The 23,786-nt window shown below is 42.3% G+C and overlaps 2 protein-coding genes across 6 annotated transcripts in view; one reads left to right on the top strand and one right to left on the bottom strand.

The window, feature by feature from the left end:
- The window catches only part of pde6c (phosphodiesterase 6C, cGMP-specific, cone, alpha prime), a 49,332-nt gene extending 39,281 nt beyond the window's left edge, over positions 1–10,051 (bottom strand). For 4 of the 5 annotated variants that reach the window (XM_072557744.1, XM_072557745.1, XM_072557747.1 and 1 more), the window contains exons 1-3: positions 9,448–10,051; positions 1,252–1,404; positions 1,076–1,165 (exon numbers count right to left, since the gene is read on the bottom strand). In XM_072557744.1, coding sequence (XP_072413845.1) covers positions 1,076–1,165; positions 1,252–1,404; positions 9,448–9,933 — 729 coding nt within the window. In that variant the 5' untranslated portion in view covers positions 9,934–10,051. Of the gene's footprint in view, positions 1–1,075; positions 1,166–1,251; positions 1,405–5,550; positions 5,629–9,447 lie in introns of those variants that run through there. The other variant, XM_072557748.1, reaches the window with a different exon arrangement.
- Positions 10,052–16,525: 6,474 nt separating this feature from the next.
- The window catches only part of rbp4 (retinol binding protein 4, plasma), a 90,468-nt gene continuing 83,207 nt past the window's right edge, over positions 16,526–23,786 (top strand). Inside the window, exons 1-5 of the mRNA XM_072557743.1 lie at positions 16,526–16,684; positions 16,797–16,937; positions 17,021–17,154; positions 17,279–17,385; positions 21,331–21,543. Coding sequence (XP_072413844.1) covers positions 16,812–16,937; positions 17,021–17,154; positions 17,279–17,385; positions 21,331–21,543 — 580 coding nt within the window. The 5' untranslated portion in view covers positions 16,526–16,684; positions 16,797–16,811. The remainder of the gene's footprint in view (positions 16,685–16,796; positions 16,938–17,020; positions 17,155–17,278; positions 17,386–21,330; positions 21,544–23,786) is intronic.

Here is a 23,786-nt window from a genome sequence, read left to right as displayed (position 1 = left end):
AAGAGCAGAACTCCTTTCAGGCTAGGTAAAGATCTCAAATGATTTGAATTACTGGCAGAAAAGCAGAGTGTTGTGTAGAGGAAGGGATTCATTCAATACTTACATCTCAATGAACATCCTTAGGTGGATCAACTTCATGACGAACATATAGGAACAGGTATAGGCCATTCAGCCTAGCTAGCCTGCAATGCCATTTAATATGATCATGGCTGATCAAACACGTTTACCCACAGAATCCCAATTACCCTGTGTGCCATTGGTGGTCAGAAACCAATCAACCTTCACTTTAAACATATTCAAAGACTAAATCCTATGGAATACACAATTCCAAAGATTCACCACCTTTGAAGTAATAGTTAAATCTCCTCAACTTGGTCCTAAATGGGATCCACCCCTTATTTTTAAATTATGTCCCCTGTTGTAGTCTCCCCAACCAGGGAAAACAGTTTACATGAGATCACGCTAGAGAATACAGGCCCTGTCAGCCCACAGACTCTTCATCGGGCAATCTCACCATCCCAAGAACAAATCTGGTGAAGCTTTTTTGTACTTCCTCAGTTAAGGGGGCCACAGCTGCACACAATACTCCAAGTGCAGTCTAACCAAACTTTCATACAAATGAAGGAAGATTTCACGATTCCTGTATTTGGTTCAAGCTTGCTCATCTGGACCCCAAGAAATAAAGGATTTGGGGTGTCTTTCTAGAGGGGTCACCAGTAGTGCCTTTAAGGAACACAAGTTTGACTACTCATCAGTTGGAACAAATGGACAACAAGGTGACTGAACAAAGAAACTGATCATACTTGACAATATGTTTCATGATTTTATACAGGTCTCACACTGAAAGTTAGATTATGAACTTTCATGTAATTTTTGAGTAATATAATTGGAAAATGGTTGATAGCTGAGGATGATTAAAGTGTTCTAGCTATCAACAAAAGAGTGATGTTTCAAGTGTTACAGCTATAGCCTGAATCCCCACCTCACGTCAGTGAAAAACATTAAAATGTTATAAATGGGTATTAGTGAAAGATTCAAGTTTAAATAGAATATATTATAACTGAACTCATATTACCTGGGATCGTCGGCTTTCCACGTTGTACAGGTAACTCAAATGTGAGTATTTCAGTGCTAAAGATGCAAAACTAAGGTATTTTGTAAAAACCTAGAAATGTTTAAAAAAATTAAATAGTTAATAGATTTATTTTTCTTTCAACTTGCACAAAATCTCAAATGGTTCTTTTCATTTACCTCCTGGTCTTCTTTGGTGAATTGTAGTTCACCAATTTTGTTGATCACCATTATGACGGCTAATATCTCCTTCCCCTGCATCAAAGGGGCAGCTAACATGTTAGAAGTTGTGTAGCCAGTCTGTTTATCGACAAATTCAGAAAAGTGGACATCCTAGGGGAAAACCACAGTCACACTTCAGTTAGTCTCCAAATTTATTCGAGGCAATTTTTGCAATAATACTGCCCTCGTAATTAAACATCTAAGTAAATGTTCATGTGCCTGATACAATTATAATTCCATATGCGGGAAAAACACAGATTTATTCCTCCATTCGTGAAGTTTGAACATTGCCTTTACTTTTCTAATTTGAGGAAGAAATGCTATATCTGACAAATTCTCCACTTTTACTCAATACTTTAATAGTCAAACTGCATCCAATTAAATTTCCACGAAAAGTCTGAACCCATCAGCTTGCAAGCTCAAAATGGGAAAAGTCAGTCTGTGAAAATCTGGAAGAGTTCTACTTTGCTGTCAGGAAGGGGTTAGGCATTTACAGTTAAGCTGGTAAAGTTTGTCTATCGCGGGTGAGGTATTGAAAATCTTCAGTAAAACGGTTGCTGACAATTGGAAAGCATCCAAATCATCTCAAGTATAAATTAAATTTCAGATTTTCTTGGACTCTGATTACACATGTGAATAAGTACCTGATATTCCCCCAGCTGTGGCAGAAAATGCAAGGAAATTCAAGGCTACAGTCGCCAATTTCGGATTTACTGACGAGATGGATTTACAACAACTAACATTACAAAGGAACTTTTAATAAGTGCTAAAGTAAAAAAAAGCCATGCAGGAGACATTTATAGAGTCATCGAGATGTCCAACACAGAAACAGACCCTTCTGTCCAACACGTCCATGCCGACCAGATATCCCAACCTAATCTAGTCCCATTTGCCAGAACTCGGCCCATATCCCTCTAAACCCTTCCTATTCATATATACCCATCCAGATGCCTTTTAAATATTGCAATTGTACCAGATTCCACCACTTCTTCTGGAAGCTCATTCCATAAACACACCACCCTCTGTGTGAAAATGTTGCCCCTTGGGTCTCTTTTATATCTTTCCCCTCTCACCCTAAACCTATGCCCTCCAGTTCTGGACTCCCCGACCTCAGGGAAAAGACCTTGCCTATTTATCCTATCCATGCCCCTCATGATTTTATAAACCTCTATGAGGTCACCCCTCAGCCTTCGATGCCCCAGGGAAAACAGCCCCAGACTATTCAACCTCTCCGTATAGTTCAAATCTTCCAACTCTGGCAACATCCTTGTAAATCTTTTCTGAACCTTTTCAAGTTTCACAACATCCTTCCTATAGGAAGGAGACCAGAATTGCATGCAATATTCCACCAGTGGCATAACCAATGTCCTGTACAGCCACAACATGACCTCCCAACTCTAGTACTCAATGCTCTTACCAATGGAGGAAAGCGTGGTTGCAGATAGTTGAGAGTTTTCTACTGTGATTTTAAATTTTATCAATTGTCTATAACATACAATATTCAATAGACCATAAACTATATACTCAGCTCAATTTTGCTCTCCATTGAAGTCAGTTGAAAACAAAATCAGGCCATTGTGTATAACTTGTAAAACAAACAGTATTGATGTCATTTCGCACAGTTAAAACGGAACAGGTTTGATGTCCTTTGGAAAGCACAGTTCTAAAATCATTTTGGCAAATGACCAGGAAGATCAAAAATTGGGATATAGGCAATTTGATTGATTGCATAATTAAACTTCAGGATTAGAAAACTAAATGCTTCAAGTACAGTATGTTCCTGTCAGAGATGCTACTTTGTATATTGACCACGTGACAAACACAAACTGCTTGTGCAAGACATGTCCTGTGCAATGCATGGCTTTTTCATCCTTCTTGATCTTTCTCTCAATCAATCTCATGTGTTTAGAAGGATTATGCATTATTGTCTTAAGTTAACATAAGTGTTTGTGAGTTAATAGCTGTGGTATCATAGAGTCAGAATCATAATGCCCTACAGCACAGAAAAAGGCTCTTCAGGTCATTGAGTTTGCACCAGTCAAAACCAACCATCTAACTATTCTCATCCCATTTTCCAGTACTTGGCTCATAGACTTGCATGCCCTGGCATCACAAATGCACATCTAAATACTTCTTAAGTGTTATGAAAGTTCCTGTCTCTACCACCTTTACAGGCAGTGATTTCCAGATTCACACCCCTCTTGGTGAAAAGATTTTTTTCTCATATCCCTGCTAATCTTTCTGCTTTCTATCTTAAATCTATGATCCTTGATCATTCATCCCTTTGCCAAGGGAAAACTTTCCTTCCCGTCTACCTTGCCTATACCTCTCATAATTTTACACATCTCAATTTCATCTCCTCTCAGCCTCCTGTGATCCGGGGAAAACAAGTTATCAATCTCTCTTCATAACAAAAATGCCTCCAGCCCAGGCAACATCCTGGTAAATCTCTTCCACCCTCTCCAGTGCAATTACATTCCCCTCTATAATGTGGATTCCACAACTGGCACAATATTCTAGCATGGCCTCACCAATGTTTTATACAGTTCTAGCATCACCTCCCTGGTCTTAAACGATATGTCTCAGATAACAAAATGTAAATATCCCATATGCCTTCTAAGCCACTTATCTACTTGTCCTGCTACCTTAAGGGACTGATGAACAAGCAACCCGAAGTCTCTCTAATCCTCAGTACCTCCCAAGCTCTTATCATTCATTATGTATTTCCTTGCCTTGTTTGCCCTCCTTAGGTGTATCATTTCAGAATTGTCCAGCTTAAGTTCTATTTATCACTTATCAAACTATGTGACCAGACCATCTCTATCCTCCTATATTCCAAGGCAATCCTCATCACTATTTACTATCCCGCGAATTTTTGTATCATCCACGAACTTACTGATGAACCCTCTTACATCAACATAGTTTATACATACACCACATAAAACAAGGACCCCGACATCGATCCCTGCAGAATGTCACTGGACATAGGCCTCTGGTCACAAAAACAGCCTTCAAACCATTGCCCTCTGCTTCCCGACACCCAGCCAATTCCGGAGCTGATTTGCCAAACTTTTCTCAGACCCCGAGGACGCTTACCTTCGCTCTCAGCCTCTCATGCAGGACCTTATCAAATGCCTTGCTGAAGTCCAAGTAGATCACACCAAATGCTTTGCCTTCATCTACACACCTGGTTACTTTGAAAAATTCAAATCAAGTTGGTTAGACATGAGCTCCCTTTAACAAAACCATGCTGACTATTCTTGATTAATCCTTGCCTTTCCAAGCACAGATTCATTCTGTCCCTCAAAATTGCTTCTAATAGTTCTGCCACCATTGAGGTTAGACTGACAGGCTTGTAGTTTCCTGGTTTATCCCTTCTTGAATAACGGTGTCCTTCAATCCACTAGCACCTCTCCATCAGAAAAACTTTCTCGGTTCTTTTGGAAGACATTTATCTACTGGAATTATTCTTTTCACCACGGTACAGTATTTCAGTGCAATTGTAGAGTATAGCTCCAATCCTTTGTGGAGCTGGGCTTAAAAAGCACAGTTCATTGGAAGGCCTATACTTTATAAAAGTAGAGTGTGTGTGTAGATATATGCATGGGTAGCTCTGAATATGGATATTATATTTTTATGGGTAGCATGTGTGCACTCATACTTACACAGATAGCAAGTGTGCAAATAAGGTCGTATAACTGCATTCATTATCTACATGTTTGAATAGCATATATTCAGGGATATATATAAAATTTTATGTTTAGTAAAGGCTCATATTCAGTGTATATGTACATATCTAGATAAATAATCAAACATGATATAATTACAGTATAGAATTGAAAAAGATTCTTCACAATATTTTGGTTTTAACATGAGCAAAACATCAGCTAAATGACAATACAAAAGGGTGCTGGTTGCTGGGCTTTTTTTACAAGAATAGTAAGGGCTGAAATTGGAATTACTCATTTAATGAAGGAAGTACTTGAGTTTAGGATTAAGCAGACCAGTGTAGCTTTACTCTGATGCTTATTACCATCATATAAAATCCAACTGTAGGTACCGAGAATGAATACATACTGTTTATATGAATGACGTCCCACTTTTCATCCTCTATAAACTTCAGCTGCCCAATCCCAGCTTGGGCCATGTCCTATCCACCTATCAGCCTTATATTGACTTCCCAATTCAGCAGCGGTTCAATTCTGAATTCTCATGGTTGTGTTGAATTCCCTCAGTGTTCTCATTTCTCCCTCTCACCTCCACAAGCCTCCGAGATCTCTGCGTTGCTTCACTTCTGGGCTCCCATTGTCAATTTACAGAGAACTTTGATATCTGTGCCTTCAGCCATTGTGGCAGCAAGAATTGGAATTCCTTTCCTAAGCCTCTCTAGCTGTCCCTCCTCCTTTAAACCTACTTCTTTGATCAAGCTTTTGCTTATCTGACCTATTATCTCTTTATAAGGCTCAGTGTCAAATTGTGTTTGATAATGCTCCTCTGAAGTGTCTTGTCATTCTAACACACGAGCAGTTCTATATCAATGCAAGTTATTGTTGCATTTCCAGTTACAGAGTAAACCAAAGAAAATAGACCTCACACACGTCACGTTACAATGTCTTTCAATATGCTATGAGCATTAGTGTCTGGAGGCAGTTTGTACAGCCAGAGCCAATCTATATAACCTATTCTAAACTCTTATGTATTAATGGCAGACTTCAAACGGCTCAAAGGTTATTTGTGATTAAAATTAGAGCTAATGCTTTTCTCCAGACAAAACATAACGAACATAGCCTCTTCTATTGTGAGAAAACCTTGCAGTTCTACTGGATAGTAGACATGATCTGGAGATGCCGATGTTGGACTGGGGTGTACAAAGTTAAAAATCACACAACACCAGGTTATAGTCCAACAGGTTTAATTGGAAGCACACTAGCTTTCGGAGTGACGCTCCTTCATCAGGTGATAGTGGAGCATAGTTATCTTTTAGGGACTTGGTAGCATTGTGATCATGTCCCTGGACTAGTAATCCACAGCCCCAGGCTAATATTCTGGGGATGTGCATTTGAATTTCCACTGTGACATGTGGTGAATTTTCAATTCAATAAAAATCTGGGACCAAATGAAAACTTAGCCTAATTGTGACCAGGAAACCATTGTCGACTGTTGGATAAACCCATCTGGTTCACTAATGTCCTTTAGTAGAGTAAACAGGGCGATGGTTAGATTGTCTCTTACTGGTGATGGTCATAACCTGGCTGTTGTGTGACAGGAATGTTACTTGCCACTTGACAGCCCAACCTGGATATTGTCCAGATCTTGTTGCATTTTAACATGGACTGCTTCAGTATCGGATGAGTTATAAATGGTGCTGAACATTATGTAATCATTGGCGAACATCTCCACTTCTGACCTTATGATGGAGGGAAGGTCATTGATGAAGCAGCTGAAGATGGTTGGGCCAAGACACTGCCCTGAGGAACCCCTGCAGAAATGTCCTGGAGCTGCAATGACTGATATCCAACAACCATGACCATCTTCCTATGTACCAGGTATGACTCCAACCAGCAGAGAGGTTGCCCCCGATATTCATAGATTCCAGTTTTGCTAGGGCTCCTTGTTGCCACACACGGTCAAATGCAGCCTTGATGTCAAGGGCTGTCACTCTCACCTCCCCTCTGGAATTCAGCTCTTTTGTCCATGTTTGAACCAAGGCTGTAATGAGGTCAGGAGCTGAGTGGTCCTGGCAGAGCCCCAAACTGAGTGTCACTGAGCAGGTTACTGCTGAGCAGGTGCTGCTTGACAGTATTATTAATGACACCTTCCATCACTTTACTGATGATCGAGACTAGAGTGATGGGGCAATAGTTGGCCGGGTTAAATTTGTCTTGCTTTTTAAGTGCAGGACATACCTTGACAGTTTTCCACATTGTCAGATAGATGCTAGTGTTGTAACTGCACTGGAACAGCTTGGCTACAGGAGAGGCAAGTTCTGGAGCATATGTTTTCAGTACTATTGCAGGAATGTTATTCAGGGCCTTATAGTATCCAGTGTCTCCAACCATTTCCTGACATCACATGGAGTGAATCGAATTGGCTGAAGACTGGTACCTGTGATGCTAGGAACCATTGGAGGAGCCTGAGATGGATCATCCACTCAGCTCTTCTGGCTGGAGATTGCTGTGAAAGCTTCAGCCTTATCTTTTGCACTGATGTACTGGGCTCCTCCATCACTGAGGATGGGGATAGTTGTGGAGCCTCCTCCTTCACTGAGTTGGTTAATCATCCACCATCATTTACAACTGGATGTGGCAGGACTGCAGAGCATAGATCTGATCCGTTGGTTGTGGGATCATTTAGCTCTATCACTTGCTGTTTATGCTGTTTGGCATGCAAGGAGTCCTGTTTGGTGGCTTCACCAGGGTGACACCTCATCTTCAGGTGTGCCTGGTGCTGCTCCTGGCATGCCCTCATGTACTCTTCATTGAACCAGAATTGGCCCCCTGGCTTGATGGTAATGGTTGAGTGGAGGAACTGCTGGGCCATGAGGTTACAGATTGTGCTGGAGTACAGCTCTGCTGCTGTTGGAGGGCCACAGTGCCTCATGGATGCCCAGTCTTCAGTTGCAAGATCTGTTCGAAGTCTGTCCCATTTAGCACAGTGATAAGTGCCACACAACACGATGGAGCTTACTCTCAACGTGAAGGTGGGAGTTTGTCTTCACAAGGACTGTGTGGTGGCCATTCTTACCACTGCTGTCATGGACAGATGCATGACATTGCTCAGGATGAGGTCAAGTATAGTTTCCCCTCTTGTTGGTTCCCTCACCACCCGTCGCAGACCCAGACTAGCAGTCATGTCCTCAAAGCACCAGGGACCCAAGTTCAATTCCAGCCTTGAGTGACTGTCTGTGCAGAGTTTGCACGGGTGCTCCAGTTTCCTCCTACAATCCATAGGTTAGGTGGATTGGCTGTACTAAATTGCCCGATAGTGTCCAGGCGTGTGCAGGTTAGGTGGATTAGCTATGGCAAATGCAGGGTTATGGGGATAGGTTGGGATGCTCTTCAAGGTGGTAAAAACAATGACTGCAGATGCTGGAAACCAAATTCTGGATTAGTGGTGCTGGAAGAGCACAGCAGTTCAGGCAGCATCCAAGTAGCTTCGAAATCGACGTTTCGGGCAAAAGCCCTTCATCAGGAATAAAAGCCTTCAGGAGGGTTAGTGCAGACTCAATGGGCCAAATGGCCTCTTTCTGCACTGTAGATTCAATGATTCTCAAAACAGAAAATAAACTGTGACAGGAACATAATACTAGTTTATTTTCTAGGAGAATTATATTTTTTGCATGGTGTCTATATTTTTGTCATTAATATAGTTAAATTTCTCTTCTATGTGTGCTACTCAAGATATATCCATCTTGGCTGTAAGCTAATTTTAAATCTTAAGACGTATACACACATATACACTAACTTCAGATTTCCCAATGCCAGGCGATACTGCCTGACTGCCAATTTTTATTAAGGAATTAGTGAAAATTTGTTGGAGAATTAGTGACAACTTGAAGGTCTGGGGTCTTGGCTACAACCACACAAAGGGAAGGTGCTAGAACAATGAAAACTGGGGATCAGATGCGAAATGAAATTACCCTTTTCACATGGAGTTCCACTCCAACTCTTCACCTTGGGCACATCACCAATACTCACTGGACATTACCCCAAGGCTCTATTGAATCCATTCCCTAATTATCATCTCCCAGCACCAAACAAAAGACACAAAGAAGCCACAGTACTGCAGACAATGCAAGAAAAGACAGCAAAAGAAAAGGAATAGAAAATTCCAAAAGCACACAGAGACAATAAAGAGAAGGGGATGCAGTTAATTAAAATAAGAGACCGGGAGCCACACAATCCCAATATAAAGATAACACAGCTGGAGAGGTAAAACAGCAAAATGTCCTTCAATGCCACAGGAGTTTAATTAGTAATTTACTTTTATAGCTATATTTTACACCACTAAGCACCTTATAACATTCACATACTGTAAACAATGAGTCTTAATTAACTCCTTCCAGGGAGTTATCTTGTACAGATTACTGGTTTGAATTAAAGTGTAGCTACTAAATATTATAGAACAAACATCAATAGTTTGACAGCAACAGACCTTTGTAACGTCAGGAATATTTTGTATCTTCTTGGTTTTTGCTGTCCATCCCACTACCCCGATATCCAATGGGAAAACAATCTCGCCTTGGGGAAGCACAAGATTATTCTCAAAGCTGGAGTCTCTGGTCACATTGAACAGTCGTGTGGCCAGCTCTGCAATGCCATTCCTTGATCTGAATGTGAACAAGCTGCCTCTGTCCGCACTGACCAGGGAGACAATCCTTTGCAGTATCTTGTGTATCTGCTTCTCGACATTGGAGTCATCCTGCAGCTCCTTGACCAGCTCAAAGATAATGTCAGACTCCTCCAGCTTGGACAGGTCTTTGAAGGAAGCCCTGACCCCCAATTCCACCTTTGCCCCATTGAAGATTGCACTAATTGTTTCTGGCCTGAGCTTCCTGTCAAAGTATTCCTTGGCGAATTGTGGGTTGTTCTCCAAGTATTGTTCGACTGCTTCCTTGTTGACACCCCCCATGTTGGCCATTTGACTTCTGTTTTAAATGTGCATCATTGATGGTTGGGAGAGAAGGGGTGAAATTAGCAGGTCAGATCCAGGCACTAGGCATCCCATTTGACATGGCCAATCTGCAGCTGGCAGTGCTCTGAGGTTGACAGCAGGCAATGGATTTAATAGATTGTGAACATTTCCAGCCAGCTCCCATCCCTGACGTCAGCACTTTAAATCCTGATGAACGCATTAGACTGGTGAATCCCCATCTTCATTTGACAATCACCAATCTTGTTACTGAGGCCAGGTACTGTCTCCAAAGATCACCAGGTCCACGTGAGACCCTCTCAGAGGGCAGCTTTATGTACTCAGCTTGGTCATTAATGTGTGTGGGGCTCGGGTCTGGGAGACCTTACTGCACTGTAAGTGCCCGCAATGTTGCTCTTTTAGAGTGGCCACTTCAAATAAAACAATGTAAGGATAAGTGTCTCTGTGAGGAATCCCTTTGATTCTGTAGTCCAGAATTCACGGGGACACTCAAGTGCAGCAGTATTTAGATTTAATGTCACTCCATATCATACAGCCTTAGTATCAATAAGTAAAGGGTCACTCGCTCATTCCTTACAGACTCTGCTAACTGAATACTCAAAATGCGGTTTGTATTAAGAAACACAACACGTGTTACTAGCTGAGTGTCAGACGAACATTTTCTTGCATTTAATCCGACAGACACGTGTTCACTAGAAAGGCCGCGGGTGATTTGTGCTCTGTCAGAAAGCAACATTCTGCAACACATTCTGCTCAGCCAGTACACTTGAAAAGGAATAAAAAATGCTGCGAAATATCACTAAGTCAGGCAGAATCTGTGGAGGGAGTATTTTCATTATTTCATTGGGAATTGGGAAAAAAGTGAGAGGTGTCAGGTTTAAGGACAAGGACAGAGGCCAGTGGGGACAAGGTATGTGACGGCCAAGGTTAAATGAGGGCAAAGGGATGATGGTGCATGGCAAACGGAGATGCCAAAAGGGCTGGTAAAGAAACAGAGACAAAACTCAGGAGGAGGTGGGAATGGCCACACCAGAAGTTTCACCACCAGCTATGGGAGGGATTGTTAAAATCTGAAATTATAGAACTCAGTTTGGATTCTGAGAGTCTGTAAAGTGGTGAATTAAAAGGGGGACGATGTTGTCACTTAAGTTTATGTTCGTCTTCATTGCAACAGTGAAGAAGTCAAAGTCAGAGAAGGAGTGCGGTGGTGCCAGGCGACCAGAAATTCAGGTTCACAGCTGCCATCTGAATGCAGATACTCCTCAAAGCACTTAAACGAGGTTTAATCTCCACCCTTAGGAGTTTTCCATCTTGTTATAAATATTGTCTTTACCTCACTCATCCCCCTTAGCTACCTCGCTGCTTGGTTAAAACCCTATCATATCTCTTAATTTTTTTTCAGTCCTGATGCAAGGCCATCTCTCTGAAGAGCCTGTTTGATCAGCTGAGTGCTTCTGTTTTTATTTTTGGCTTTTACTTGTCTGCAGAGTTTTGCTTTTTCCCTGAGAATGAAAGTTGTTCAATGTTGTACTATAAGGAGAGTAGATAAGCCACACAGCTTGGAGTGCAGGTTCATAGTTCCTTGAAAATGGATTCCCAGGTAGAAAGGACATGAGGAGGTGTTTTGTTTGCTTGCCTTTATTGGTCAGTGCATTGAGAGTAGGAATTGGGAGGTCATGTTGCAGCTATACAGGACATTGGTTGGGCCACTTTTGGAATGCTGTGTGCAATTCTGGTCTTCCTGCTATAGGAAGGATGTTGTGAAACTTGAAAGGGTTCGGAAAAGATTTACAAGGATTGTTGCCAGGTTCGAAAGGTTTGAGCTATAGGGAAGAGGCTGAATAGGCTGGGGCTATTTTCCCTGGAGCGTCTGAGGCTGAGGTTTATAGAGATTTATAAAATCATGATAGGGTGAATAGCCAGGGCTTTTCCCTGGGATGGGGGAGTCCAGACCTAGTAAACATAGGTTTAAGGTGAGAGGGGATAAACTTAAAAGGGACTTAAGGGGCACTTTTTTCACACAGAGAGTGATACATGTATCGAATAAGCTGCCAGAGGAAATGGTGGAAGCTAGTACAATTACAGCATTTAAAAGGCATCTGGATGGGTCCATAATAGGAAGGGTTTGGAGGGATTTGGGCCAAATGCTGGCAAATGGAACTAAATTAATTTAGGATATGTGGTTGGCATGGACAAGTTGGATTGAAGTGTCTGTTTCCATGCTGTACAGCTTCTATGACTTTATAAAAGAGAGATCCTCCTCGCTTCCTGTAATTCCCCATAATAGGATCAGCAGTGTTGTTATTGACAACCTGTAACCAATGGTGTTCCAGAGGAAGCAGTGCTGGGACTGCAACAGTTTACTATATATTAATGATTGGAGGAAGAAAGTAAATGTACTGTAGCCAAATTTGCAGGTGACACAAAATATAGTTGGAAAGACAGGTTGCAAGAGGAATACAAACAGTTTACAGAGAAACATTGATAGGGTTAAGTAAGCGGGCAAAAAGTTGGCAAATGGAGTTTAATGTGGGAAAATATAAATTCGGAGTGGAGAACAAAAATATTATTTAAATGGACAATAAACTAAAGAAAGCTGCAGCACAAAGGGACTTAGGGCTATTTGTGCACCAAACACTGAAAGCTAGCACAGTTGTAGCAGGTAATCAGGAAGGTTAATGAAATGCTGGCTTTGGAGTATAAGAGTAGGGACGGTGAGACCACATCTGGAGCACTAGAAAAAGCTTTGGTCCCTTTATATGCTTTTATTTCAATTTATTTTTTTTTAATTTGGCAACTTGTCCTGGAAGGCTAGTTTCCCTGCATTGTTAAGTCTTTCCAGTTGTCAGATCTCCAATAAACACGAACCGTTTGAGCTATACATTGAGCTTTTAAAATAAGAACATTCCCAGAGGACATCACAAGCAAAATGAGCCAAAACTTGACACTGATTGAGGGAGATGACTGAGCAGATGACTACGAAAGTAACCAAATAACTAGGATTCAAAGGGGTATTTTAAAGGGAGTGTGAGTGTTGGAGAGATGAAGGTATTCAGGAAGGGGATTCCAGAGCTGAAGACTGAACTCTAGATGCCTGAAGCCACAGGCACTAAGGATGGGGCAAGGAACAGGAGGTGGGGATGGAGGCAGGGGAGGGTAGTTAGACAAGTAGCCAAAGCTGGTGAATGCAAAGTGCTTGGAGGGTGATAGAATCATTGAGTTATTTGGCATGGAAACAGACACTTTGGTCCAACTCGTTCATGCTGACCAGATATCTTAATCTGTCCTAGTCTCATTTGCCATATCTCTCTAAATTCACCCTATTAATATATCCATCTAGATGTCTTTTAAGTGTAATTGTACCCACCTCCTCTGATAGCTTCTTCCTTCCACACACAAGCCTCTGCATGAAATCTTACCCCTCATGTCCTTTTTTAATCTTTCTCCTCTCACCTTAAACCTTTGCCCCCTAGTTTTGAACTGTCCCACCCTAGGAAAAGGGGTTCCCATGCTCCTCAAGATTTTATAAACATCTCTAAGGTCACTCCTCAGTATCCAACACCCCAAGGGAAAAAAGCCCCAGTCGATTCAGTCTGTCCCTATAACTCGAACCTTCCAGTCCCAGCAACATCCTTCTAAGTCTTTTCTGCACCCTCTCAAGTTTAATAATATCCTTCCTATAGAAGGGTGAGCTGAATTGTATGTAATATTCTAAAAGTGGCCTAAATAACATTCTGTGCAGCAGCAACATGATGTCCCAACTCCTGTACTCACTGTTCTGATCAATGTACCAAATGCCTTCTTCACCACCCTGTCTACCCGCAACTTCACTTGCAAGGAACTATGCACTTGCACCCCTTGGTTCCATTGTTCAGCAACACTCCCCAGGACTCTATCATTAACTGTATAAGTCCTTCCCTGGTTTACCTCACCAAAATGTAACACCTCAATTTATCTAAATTAAACTCCATCTGCAATCCATTGGCCCATCTAATCAAGGTCACGTTGTACTCTGAGATGATCATAGAATCCCAAGCAAACCTATACTCATAAATCCCTACAGTGTGGGAACAGGCCATTTGGCCCAACAAGTCCACACCGACCCAGAGCCATTTCTCTACCCTATTACTTTATATTTCCCAACCTACACATCCCTGAACACAATGGACAATTCAGCATGGCCAGTTCACCTAACCTGCACATCTTTGGACTGTGGGAGGAAACCGGAGCACCCGGAGGAAACCCACGCAGTCACGGGGAGAATGTGCAAACTCCACACAAACAGTTGCCTGAGGCTGGAATCAAACCTGGGTCCCTGGCAGTGTGAGGTAGCAGTGCTAACCACTGAGCCACCATGAATAATCCTCTTCACTGTCCACTACACCACGTAGTTCAGTGTCATATGCAAACCTACTAACCATGCCTTCTGTCTTCATATCTAAATTATTTACGTACATGACAAAAAGCAGTGGCCCCAGCAATAACCTTTGTGGGACACCACTGGTCACAGGCCTCCAGTCCAAAAAAACAACCCTCCACCACAACCCTCTGTCTCCTACCTTCAATCCAATTTTGTATCCAATTGGCTAGATCCCACTGGATCCCATGTGATCTAACCTTGCTAACCAGTCTACCAATCAGAACCTTGTCAAACACTTGGTGAAAGTCCATCTAGACAGCGTCTCTCACTCTACCTTCAGCCATCTTCTTTGTCACCTCTTCAGTCCTTGCCTTTCCGAATTGGTGGATACGGCAAACATAGGATCAATCAAAGTGATGAGAGGGTAATGTTGTTTAGTGGCAGCATAATATTAACACATACTACCGAGCAATCCACAAGCAGATCCTGCACCCAGTTCTGCTGTAGGTCCCCTATTCACGACATCTGACAGCATTACACAATATCACACTGATCACACAGTCCTGATTGGAGAAATCTGTGCTTCACTAAGAATTAGCAGCTATCAGGCCAAAGTTCTGAAGTCTGACACAATTTCTCCCCATTTGGCTGAATGGACAGAAGGAGGAAATACAAATATATACAGCCCTGATTTACCCTGGGAGTTGTCACACTGCTAAGCTATGAAGTGAAATTATTTCTTCAAGGTGCCCATGTTGGGTGTGGATCTTAGCAACAACAATGGTAAAAAGCATTTTAAGTTCTTATTCCATAAAAGCATCTTCTGGTCTGCTGAAAAATAATAAACAAAGGTCACTTATATAAAAGCAAAATGTTTACATCCTTGAAATCTGGAGTTATATAATTTGACCATGGGTATCTAATTTAATTTATTCTTTCATGGGATGTGGGCAGTACTGGCAAGTCAAGCATATGCTGTCCATTGGGAATGTTCTTTTGAACTGCATGGTTTGCTTGGCTCTTGCAGAGTAAACCACACTGCAGTGGGCCTGGAGTCAAATCTAAACCAGCTGAAATAAGAATGGCATGTTCCATTCTCTGAAGTGCATCAACAAACCAAGTAAATGTTTACAAACACTTCTTGGTTATTAGATTAGATTACTTACAGTGTGGAAACAGGCCCTTCGGCCCAACAAGTCCACACCGCCCTGCCGAAGCACAACCCACCCATACCCCTATATCTACCCCTTACCTAACACTACGGGCAATTTAGCATGGCCAATTCACCTGACCTGCACATCTTTGGAGTGTGGGAGGAAACCGGAGCACCCGGAGGAAACCCACGCAGACATGGGGAGAATGTGCAAACTCCACACAGAGAGTCGCCTGAGGTGGGAATTGAACCCAGGTCTCTGGCGCTGTGAGGCAGCAGTGCTAACCACCGTGCCACCGTGCCGCCCACAAAGCAGATTACAACTAAAGTTCCACCAGTTTGCCGCAGCGGGATATGAACCCTTGTTTTCAGGAGCATTGTCCAGGTGTCTGGTCTAGTGACATTGCCATTACTTTGTTTCCCCTTATTTGATAAACCAACTGAAGAAGACTTAGAAATAAACTCAGAGACACATTGAACTTGATAAACCTTTTGTTCCAGAGTACGTTTACTTGCACAAACTGAAGTCAGCGTGCAGATAACATCGCTTTAACAAATATATTCCACTGGTACAAAGTGCAATAAACATTGCAGTATATGGCACTGACCCAGTTTCCAACTATTCTCACAAACATGTGTGATTCCTGCACAGCCAAAAGCTGTCAACATTGGTGCCAGTTATTAGTGGGAGAGCGAGTTGGGCACCGGAACAGAGATGATACAGGGAAAATGTTATGCAAGCAGCTATCAGGACCATCCAAACATTTGGGCAGGTTTGTGTTCTGTGAAGAAATAGACACTTTCCATTCCTTCTGTTGATGGCTGCTTCAGCACTATCTGGGGAGCAGAACTTTGCTCAGCAGCATCACTGTTGCTCATGGAATTAAATGAATGCAAAACAAAAATCTGCAGTATGTTGCATGTGGCGGATGGGCTGGTTCTGGATAGCCTATCTATCATGCAGTTATGTAACTGTTGAGACGAGGGTCTCTGTCAATGATTTACATTCCAAAGCTCGTCTCTAGGTGGGGGAGGGGGGGTTGGCAGATTACGAAAGACAGATGTCAGGCTTGCAGGGAAGGGGGGGGCTACATATAAAGGTGTGGCAAACCAACTAACTGCTCAGAGGAGTTGCCTGGAGAGTTTTGTCCACGATAGTGCGAATTCCTATTTTGATTGAGACTGGATTCCGAGGGATTTGAGCTTTGTACCACACGCTGTGAAAGGTAAGCATGTTTAGTGTTTTGGGCTTTTCAGTGTCCACAATTGAACCCAGTTGCATTCAGGGATCAGGACGGTTTGGCTTTAGCAGATTAGTGTGTGTCTGCTTTGTGATAGAGAATCTGAAGGACGATGGGACACTGCAGGGTCTTGGGGCTGCTGCTGCTGCTGCTGCTGGTTTCCATCTCCAGTTGCTTTGCAAAGTCCGACTGCGTGGTGAACAACTTCCATGTGAAGGAAGACTTCAACAAGACGCGGGTAAGCTGGTGCCCCTGGGTTTTGGGAGGAGGGAGGGAGGGAGAAGGAGACCTTTCCTGACTGTCTGACCTTTTCTCTTCCAGTATGTGGGCAAATGGCACGCTTTCGCAAAGAAGGACCCCGTGGGCATTTTCCTGGAGAGTAACATTCATGCCGAGTTCAAGATTGAAAACGAGACGATGACGGCCAAAGCGACTGGCCTGGTCACTTTACTACCGTAAGCCCAACAGAAGCCAGCAGCTCCTGTCTGCAGGATTACCCCAGCTCCCCCCGCACCCCCCCCCCCCCCCCTCTCTCTCTCTCTCTGTGCTCTAACTCTTGTCTGTCTTGTCTTGCTGCAGGGAATGGATCGTGTGCGCTGAAATGATGGGAACATTCAACAACACTGAGAACCCCGCCAAGTTCAAGCTGAAATACTGGGGGGCAGCCGAGCACCTGCAGAAAGGCAGTGAGTAACCCAGTCAGTACAGGAAGGTCATGCTCTCTTACACTGTCAGAGTCAACCTGCCTTTTCAGCAACCATTCGGAAACCCTGACCCAACCCACCAATGACTTTGCAATCCATGCCCTCAGTATTTTGTTAATGAATTTCTAGTCGTTCATTTTGATGGATCTCGGCGTACATTCGGCCCTTTGTGTCACTGCTCTCTGAAAGAACAATTCACCCACTGCCTTTTCACTGTATATATCTCCACTACTCATACAATCCCAACAGTGTGGAAGTAGGCCATTCACCGACTTTGTGTCTACACTGAGCATTCAAAGAGCATCCCACCCCCTACACTATAACTATGCATTCATCAATGGCTAATCCACCTAACCTACACAGCCCAGGACAATTTAGAGTGGCCAATCCACACTAACCTGCACATCATTGGACTGTGGCAGGAAACCAGAGCACCTGGAAGAAACCCACGCAGACTCCGGGAGAATGTGCAAACTGCACCCAGACAGTATCCTGAGGATGGAATCAAACCCAGGTCCCTGGTGCAGTGAAGCAGCAATGCATACCACTGAGCCACTCTTTCTTAGCAATTCAATTCCATTTGAAAACCTGAATTTACCCTGCTGTTACCAAACTGTCAGACAGTGTATTCATTCCTTGTCCTAACTCCTCTCCTGTGAGAAGGTTTACCCTCCATTGTTTTGCTAGTTAACACAACTCCACATGCACCAGGTCACAACCCCCCCTTGTACTAGCAAGAACAGTTATCCCCATCCACTCTGTCCAGACCCTTCATAATTTTGAATGCCTCTCCAAAATCTCCTCTCTTCCCAACTTCTCCAGTCTTTCCACATTTGGAAATTCCTCATCCCTGGGAACATCCTCTAGATTTTGTATTCTGCCCACTCCAATACTGTCACTTCTGTCTAGTGTATGCTACCCAGAACAGGAGGTAAAACTCAGCTGAGGCCAAGAGAGTGTTTTATATAGGTTTTTGCTTAACCCTCAGTCTTTGTTGATAAAGCAAATTATGCTGAAATACTTCCTAGTCAGCCTGTCTGTACAGCAGCTGGGGCTTGAATGCAGACCATCCAGTCTGGAGATAGAGACCCTACCATTGCAACACAAGATTCCGCCCCCACCCCCCACCCCGCTCCCCCACCTCCCCCCCCCCCCCCACCCGCCCAACCCCTTTGCTTTGCTTCTGCAGCTGGTATGCCTAGGCAGTGTTCCCTTCAAGTACTAACCAAACCTGAGTCTGCATAACTTCAAAGATCAGATAAGATTGAGCAGTTTCAGACTAGCGTGCCTATAGGCATAAAGGTTGCTGCATGCACTCTCAACCTGTCATGCCAACACAGATGCACTGGGCCAAATGGCTTTATTCATTCTATGATTCTGTTTTCCCATGATTCATTGTTTGTGAGAACCTGAACATTGCATGTTTTTCTTGTGTTACCCCTAATGCTGGGTCAGAGGACAACTTGAATGACCATGAAGTTACAATGTTTGAATTCCATCAAACTTTCATACAATATCTTCTAGATGTTGCATAAAGAGTGGATGCTATTAAAGTGACCACAGTCCAGTTTTCATTCTTAGCAATTATTGAACTTAAAACTAAACAAATGAATGCTTTCTTTTTTTGTTCTTATTTTCTTGCAGTTTATGTATCTGAATGTGTGAGTCATTCTTCATAGAATCCCTACAGTGTGGAAACAGGCCCTTCGGCCCAGCAAGTTCACACTGACCCTCCGAGCAGTCTTCCATTCAGACCCATTGCCCTACCCTATTATCACCCCTGACTAATGCATCTAAGCCTATACATCCCTGGACATTAAAGGCAATTTAGTATGGCCAATTCAACTAATTTGCACATCGTTGGACTGTGGGAGGAAACTGGAGCACCCGGAGGAAACCCAAGCAGACACAGGGAGAATGTGCAAACTCTACACAGACAGTTGCCCGAGGCTGGAATTGAACCTGGGTTCCTGGTGCTGTGAGGCAGCAGTGCTGACCACTGAACCACCATGCCACCCTCTTGTTAGCTTATGTTCAAAATATATATGTTTATAAATGAACAATCTTCTTTGCTTCTGTTGTTCAATACTTTAAGGGACAGCACCATGCTTCTTTATCAGTCCCATTTATAAGCATGCGTTGATTACAATGTCCAAGGACACAATGCCCCATACAGGCCAACTCCATAACATTAGCTGCTGCATTTGTGATATATTGTTTTCATTAAAGTAAACACTTTAAACCACGCTGAATAATTTTGACAGTCAGATTCATTCAGAATGCTGAAAGGTAACTTTATACATTCAGTCAGACAATTTCCTGTATCCAATTAATTATTTAACTATTAATACAATCTCTATTTGTATTGTCATACAGTTAACAAACGTTGTGTACATTTTTCTTATTTAACATCGAGTCATACAGCAGCATGGAAACAGACCCATTGGTTCAACCAGTCCATGCTGACCAGATATCCCAACCTAAGCTAGTCCCATTTGCCAGCACTTGACCCATATCCCTCCGAAACCTTCCTATTCAGATACCCATTCAGATGCCTTTTAAATGCTGTATTGGAGCAGCCTCTATCACTTCCTCTAGCAGCTCATTCCATAAACACACCACTGTCTGCATGAAAATATTGCCCCTTAGGTTCCTTTTACATCTTTCACCTCTCACCACAAACCTAGTTCTGGACTCCCCCACTCCAGGGAAAAGACCTTGTCTATTTACCCTATCCATGCGTGTTATGATTTTATAAATTACTACAAGGTCATCCCTCAGCCTCCAACGCTCCAGGGAAAACAGCCCCAGCCTATTCAGCCTCTCCCTATAGCTCAAACCCTCCAACCCTGGCAACATCCTTGTAAATCTTTTCTGAACCTTTTCAAGTTTTACAACATCCTTCCGAAAGGAGGGAGACCAGAATTGCATGCAGTATTCCAAAAGTGGCCTAACCAATGTCCTGTACAGCCGCAACATGACCTCCCGACTCCTGTACTTAACGCTCTAATTAAGGAAAGCATACCAAACACCTTATTCACATTCATGGTTCCTTTATCATTTGCTTCTTCCCCCTATTTTAATCTTTCCATCAGAACAAAATAAACTTATACTTGGCTAGAGTAATGAGGCAACAGGGATTAACAGACAAGTGAGTCTTAGTAAATGTGTAACAGGAACAAGCACACATCAGTGGACTTCTGAGAAACTTGCTTCCCTACTTCTTGCAGCACTGGTCTGGAATTACAGCTCAACGTTTATGTAGCAGAATCAGACAAACAGTGTGAAACTAATAGCAGCAGCAGTATTTAGATAACACCTTTTGTTTAACGTGCTAAAATGACCCATGGTGCTTTGTGAGGATTTAAATTGGAAACACATCAGGGAGTATTAGTACAGTGACCAAAGGTTTAGTGAAACAGGTTTAAAAGGAGCATCCTAAGGAAGGAAAGGGAGAAGCAGAGAGCTTGAAGGAGGGAATTCTAAGGCTCAGGGAGCTGAAGGCTCGCAATGTTGGAGCAATTAAAATTGGGTTTGTACAAGAGGACGGGAATAGTGCAGTGATCTCATAGGATCACGGGCCTAGAGGAGATTGCAGAGGCAAGAAGGGCTGAGGCCATGCAGGAGTGAGCTGTTTAAAAGTGAGGCATGCCAGATCAGTAGCTAATGTAAGTTAGTGCTGATGATCCCTTTAGGCTATACTGGCATCGCACTGATGGTCAGTTTCAGAAGTTAATGCCACACTTGGGCCTCAAAGGTCTGTGCACTGAAAAAGCAATGAGGGCGAGTTTTGGTAGGTGGGCACAGAGGTGATGGGTGAAAGGGCCTCAGTGGTGAAAGTGCTGAAATAACCAGCCTGTCTTTTAAATATAATAGCCTTTGTTTACCATTAAGGTAAAAAGTACCTTGCAACATGTTTTTTTTCAGATGATGATCACTGGATTATTGACACCGATTATGACAACTATGCCATCACATACACATGTCGAAAACTGAATGATAATGGAACTTGTGCAGATAGTTACTCATTTGTTTTCTCGCGGGATCCTGAAGGACTAACCCCAGAAGCACAGCGAGTCGTCCGAAAGTGGCAGGATCATCTCTGCCTGGCATTCAGATATAAGCGTGTTGCTCAAACAGGTAAATACAATGGATTTCGAGAATCATCTTCGTTGGTGATTTTGATTCCATGGTTCCCAGTTATTCATCTACTCTCCAGAGTGAATAGTTTCATTTCTCTTCATTTACTCAGTCAAAACCTCTGATGAGAATTGATGGATGTTTGATGATTAATGTAGCTGCAATGCATACTGTTAAAAACTCTATGACTCTTACTGAAAACTTCAACAGGACATCTCATCTAAATTAAGGAGAATATTCCTTACTTTTCCAAGCTCTCCTCAGAGATGAAGTTCCGTATTTCTTGTTATATTGTGGTCAAGCTCCTCTAATTCTATTCTGTTACATTTTACATCTTGCTTGAAGTGTGGTGCCTAGAATTATCCACAATTTCCTGTTCAAGGCCTAGCCTGCCATTTGTCAAGTTCAAACATAATCTCCCTGCTTTTATATTTAATTCTTCTATTTATAAACCCAAGCAACCCACTTGCTACTTAACCACATTATCAGGTTGCCCTGCCATCTTTAAAGATTTGTATATATTGACATCAGGTTTCTCTGTCCATCTACATGCCCCAAATAGTTCTGTTTATATTACACCATCTTTTCCTGATTAATTTTTCTAATGTGCATTGTTTCACACATCTCCACAGTTTCATCTGCAATGTATCTGCTTCACAAGTCTGAACCCTTATCATTATCTACCACTTTGCAAAGTTTCATATCAGCTGTTAACTTTATAAAGCTGCTCCCAGCACCTGAGTCTAGATTGTTTATTTAAAGTTAAAAGTGATAGACCCAAAATTAAACCTTAGAGAACATCACTGCAAACCATACTTCACCCTGATTCTGCGATCTTCCGTCTTCTTATGAAGCCTCTTGAGCTACACTTAAATTTTGAACACCTTTTAAATGTCCAAATAAATACCCACTACAATACATTGACCACTTTTTGTATTTCATGAAAGAATTCAACCAATTGAATTTGATACAGTTTACCTTTACAAAATCCATATTCTCTCTCTTTGATTAACACATCCTTTTATAAATGAAAGCGTATGTAGATCCTGATATGCTTTCCAAAAATTGTGCACCTCTGATATTGGGCTGACATTTTTTTATTCATTGAGATGTGATATGCTAACATTTATTGCCCACCCTAATTGCCTTGAGAAGGTGGTGGTGGGCTCCCTTATTGAACAACTGCACTCCCTGTGGTGGAAGAGCACCCACAGTGCTCTTGGTGGGAAGTTGAGTTGCAGGACATTGGCCTAATGATGGTGACAGAGCAGTAATATAGTTTGAAATCAGGCTGGTGAGTGGAACTGTAACTGTTTGACTGGCCTGTAAATTCCTGGCTTATCCCTCTCTCATTTCTTTAATAGTGGTGTAACATTAGAAACTTCCAGTGAGGATTGTAGGATTGAGGTCAATGCTTCAGATACTTCTACTGTTGTTTCTTGAAGCAACTGAGCAGGAATCCTATCCAGGCCAAGAGGTTACATTACAACTTGCATTATTGTCAATCCTTTTAATGTGCTTTCTCTCAGTATTATTGTCTAGTCCATAACTTGCCTTTTCTTTTTCAGTATAACTTTCACATCATTCATTTTTCTTTGTATTCATTGACTCCACATGAACATTTTCATTTGGGTCTTTGATAGGTCCAGTTTTATACTTAGCAAACTGCTTACACTTCATGTGCTTGTGAAATGTTTCAGGCATTTTAATATTACCTACTAATCATTTATTTTTAGTCTCTTTGCCTCTGGGATTTTAAAATTCACTCCTATACTTTTTATCTTCCTGGTTATTAGCTACATCTTACTCCTCCTAACATTTATATGTCTCTTGTTATAAGTCTCAATTTTTCTGTTTTAGTTTAACTTTTATTTCTTTTGTTATCAAGGGCTTGATGGATTTGAGTCCTCCAACTTTTCCCTTTAAATGATTATGACTGGTTTGTACCTTTAATTATCACTTTCCTGGATGCTCTCCATTTCTGTTTTACCCTGGAACCATCTTTTTCTAGTCTTTTCTGAAACAACTGAAAGGGTGACTCCTTGAGCGACTGCCTGTGTGATTTAGCACATTCTCCCCGTATCTGCGGGTGTTTCCTCCGGGTGCTCCGGTTTCCTCCCACAGTCCAAAAATGTGCAGGTCAGGTGAATTGGCCATGCTAAATTGTCCATTGTGTTTAGGGATGTGTAGGTTAGGTGCATTAGAAAAGGGTAAGTGTAGACTAATGGGGAATGGGTTTGGGT

This window comes from Chiloscyllium punctatum, chromosome 38, assembly GCF_047496795.1.
Source record: "Chiloscyllium punctatum isolate Juve2018m chromosome 38, sChiPun1.3, whole genome shotgun sequence".
Classification (NCBI taxonomy): domain Eukaryota; kingdom Metazoa; phylum Chordata; class Chondrichthyes; order Orectolobiformes; family Hemiscylliidae; genus Chiloscyllium; species Chiloscyllium punctatum.
This window is presented reverse-complemented; position numbering and strand designations above follow the sequence as displayed.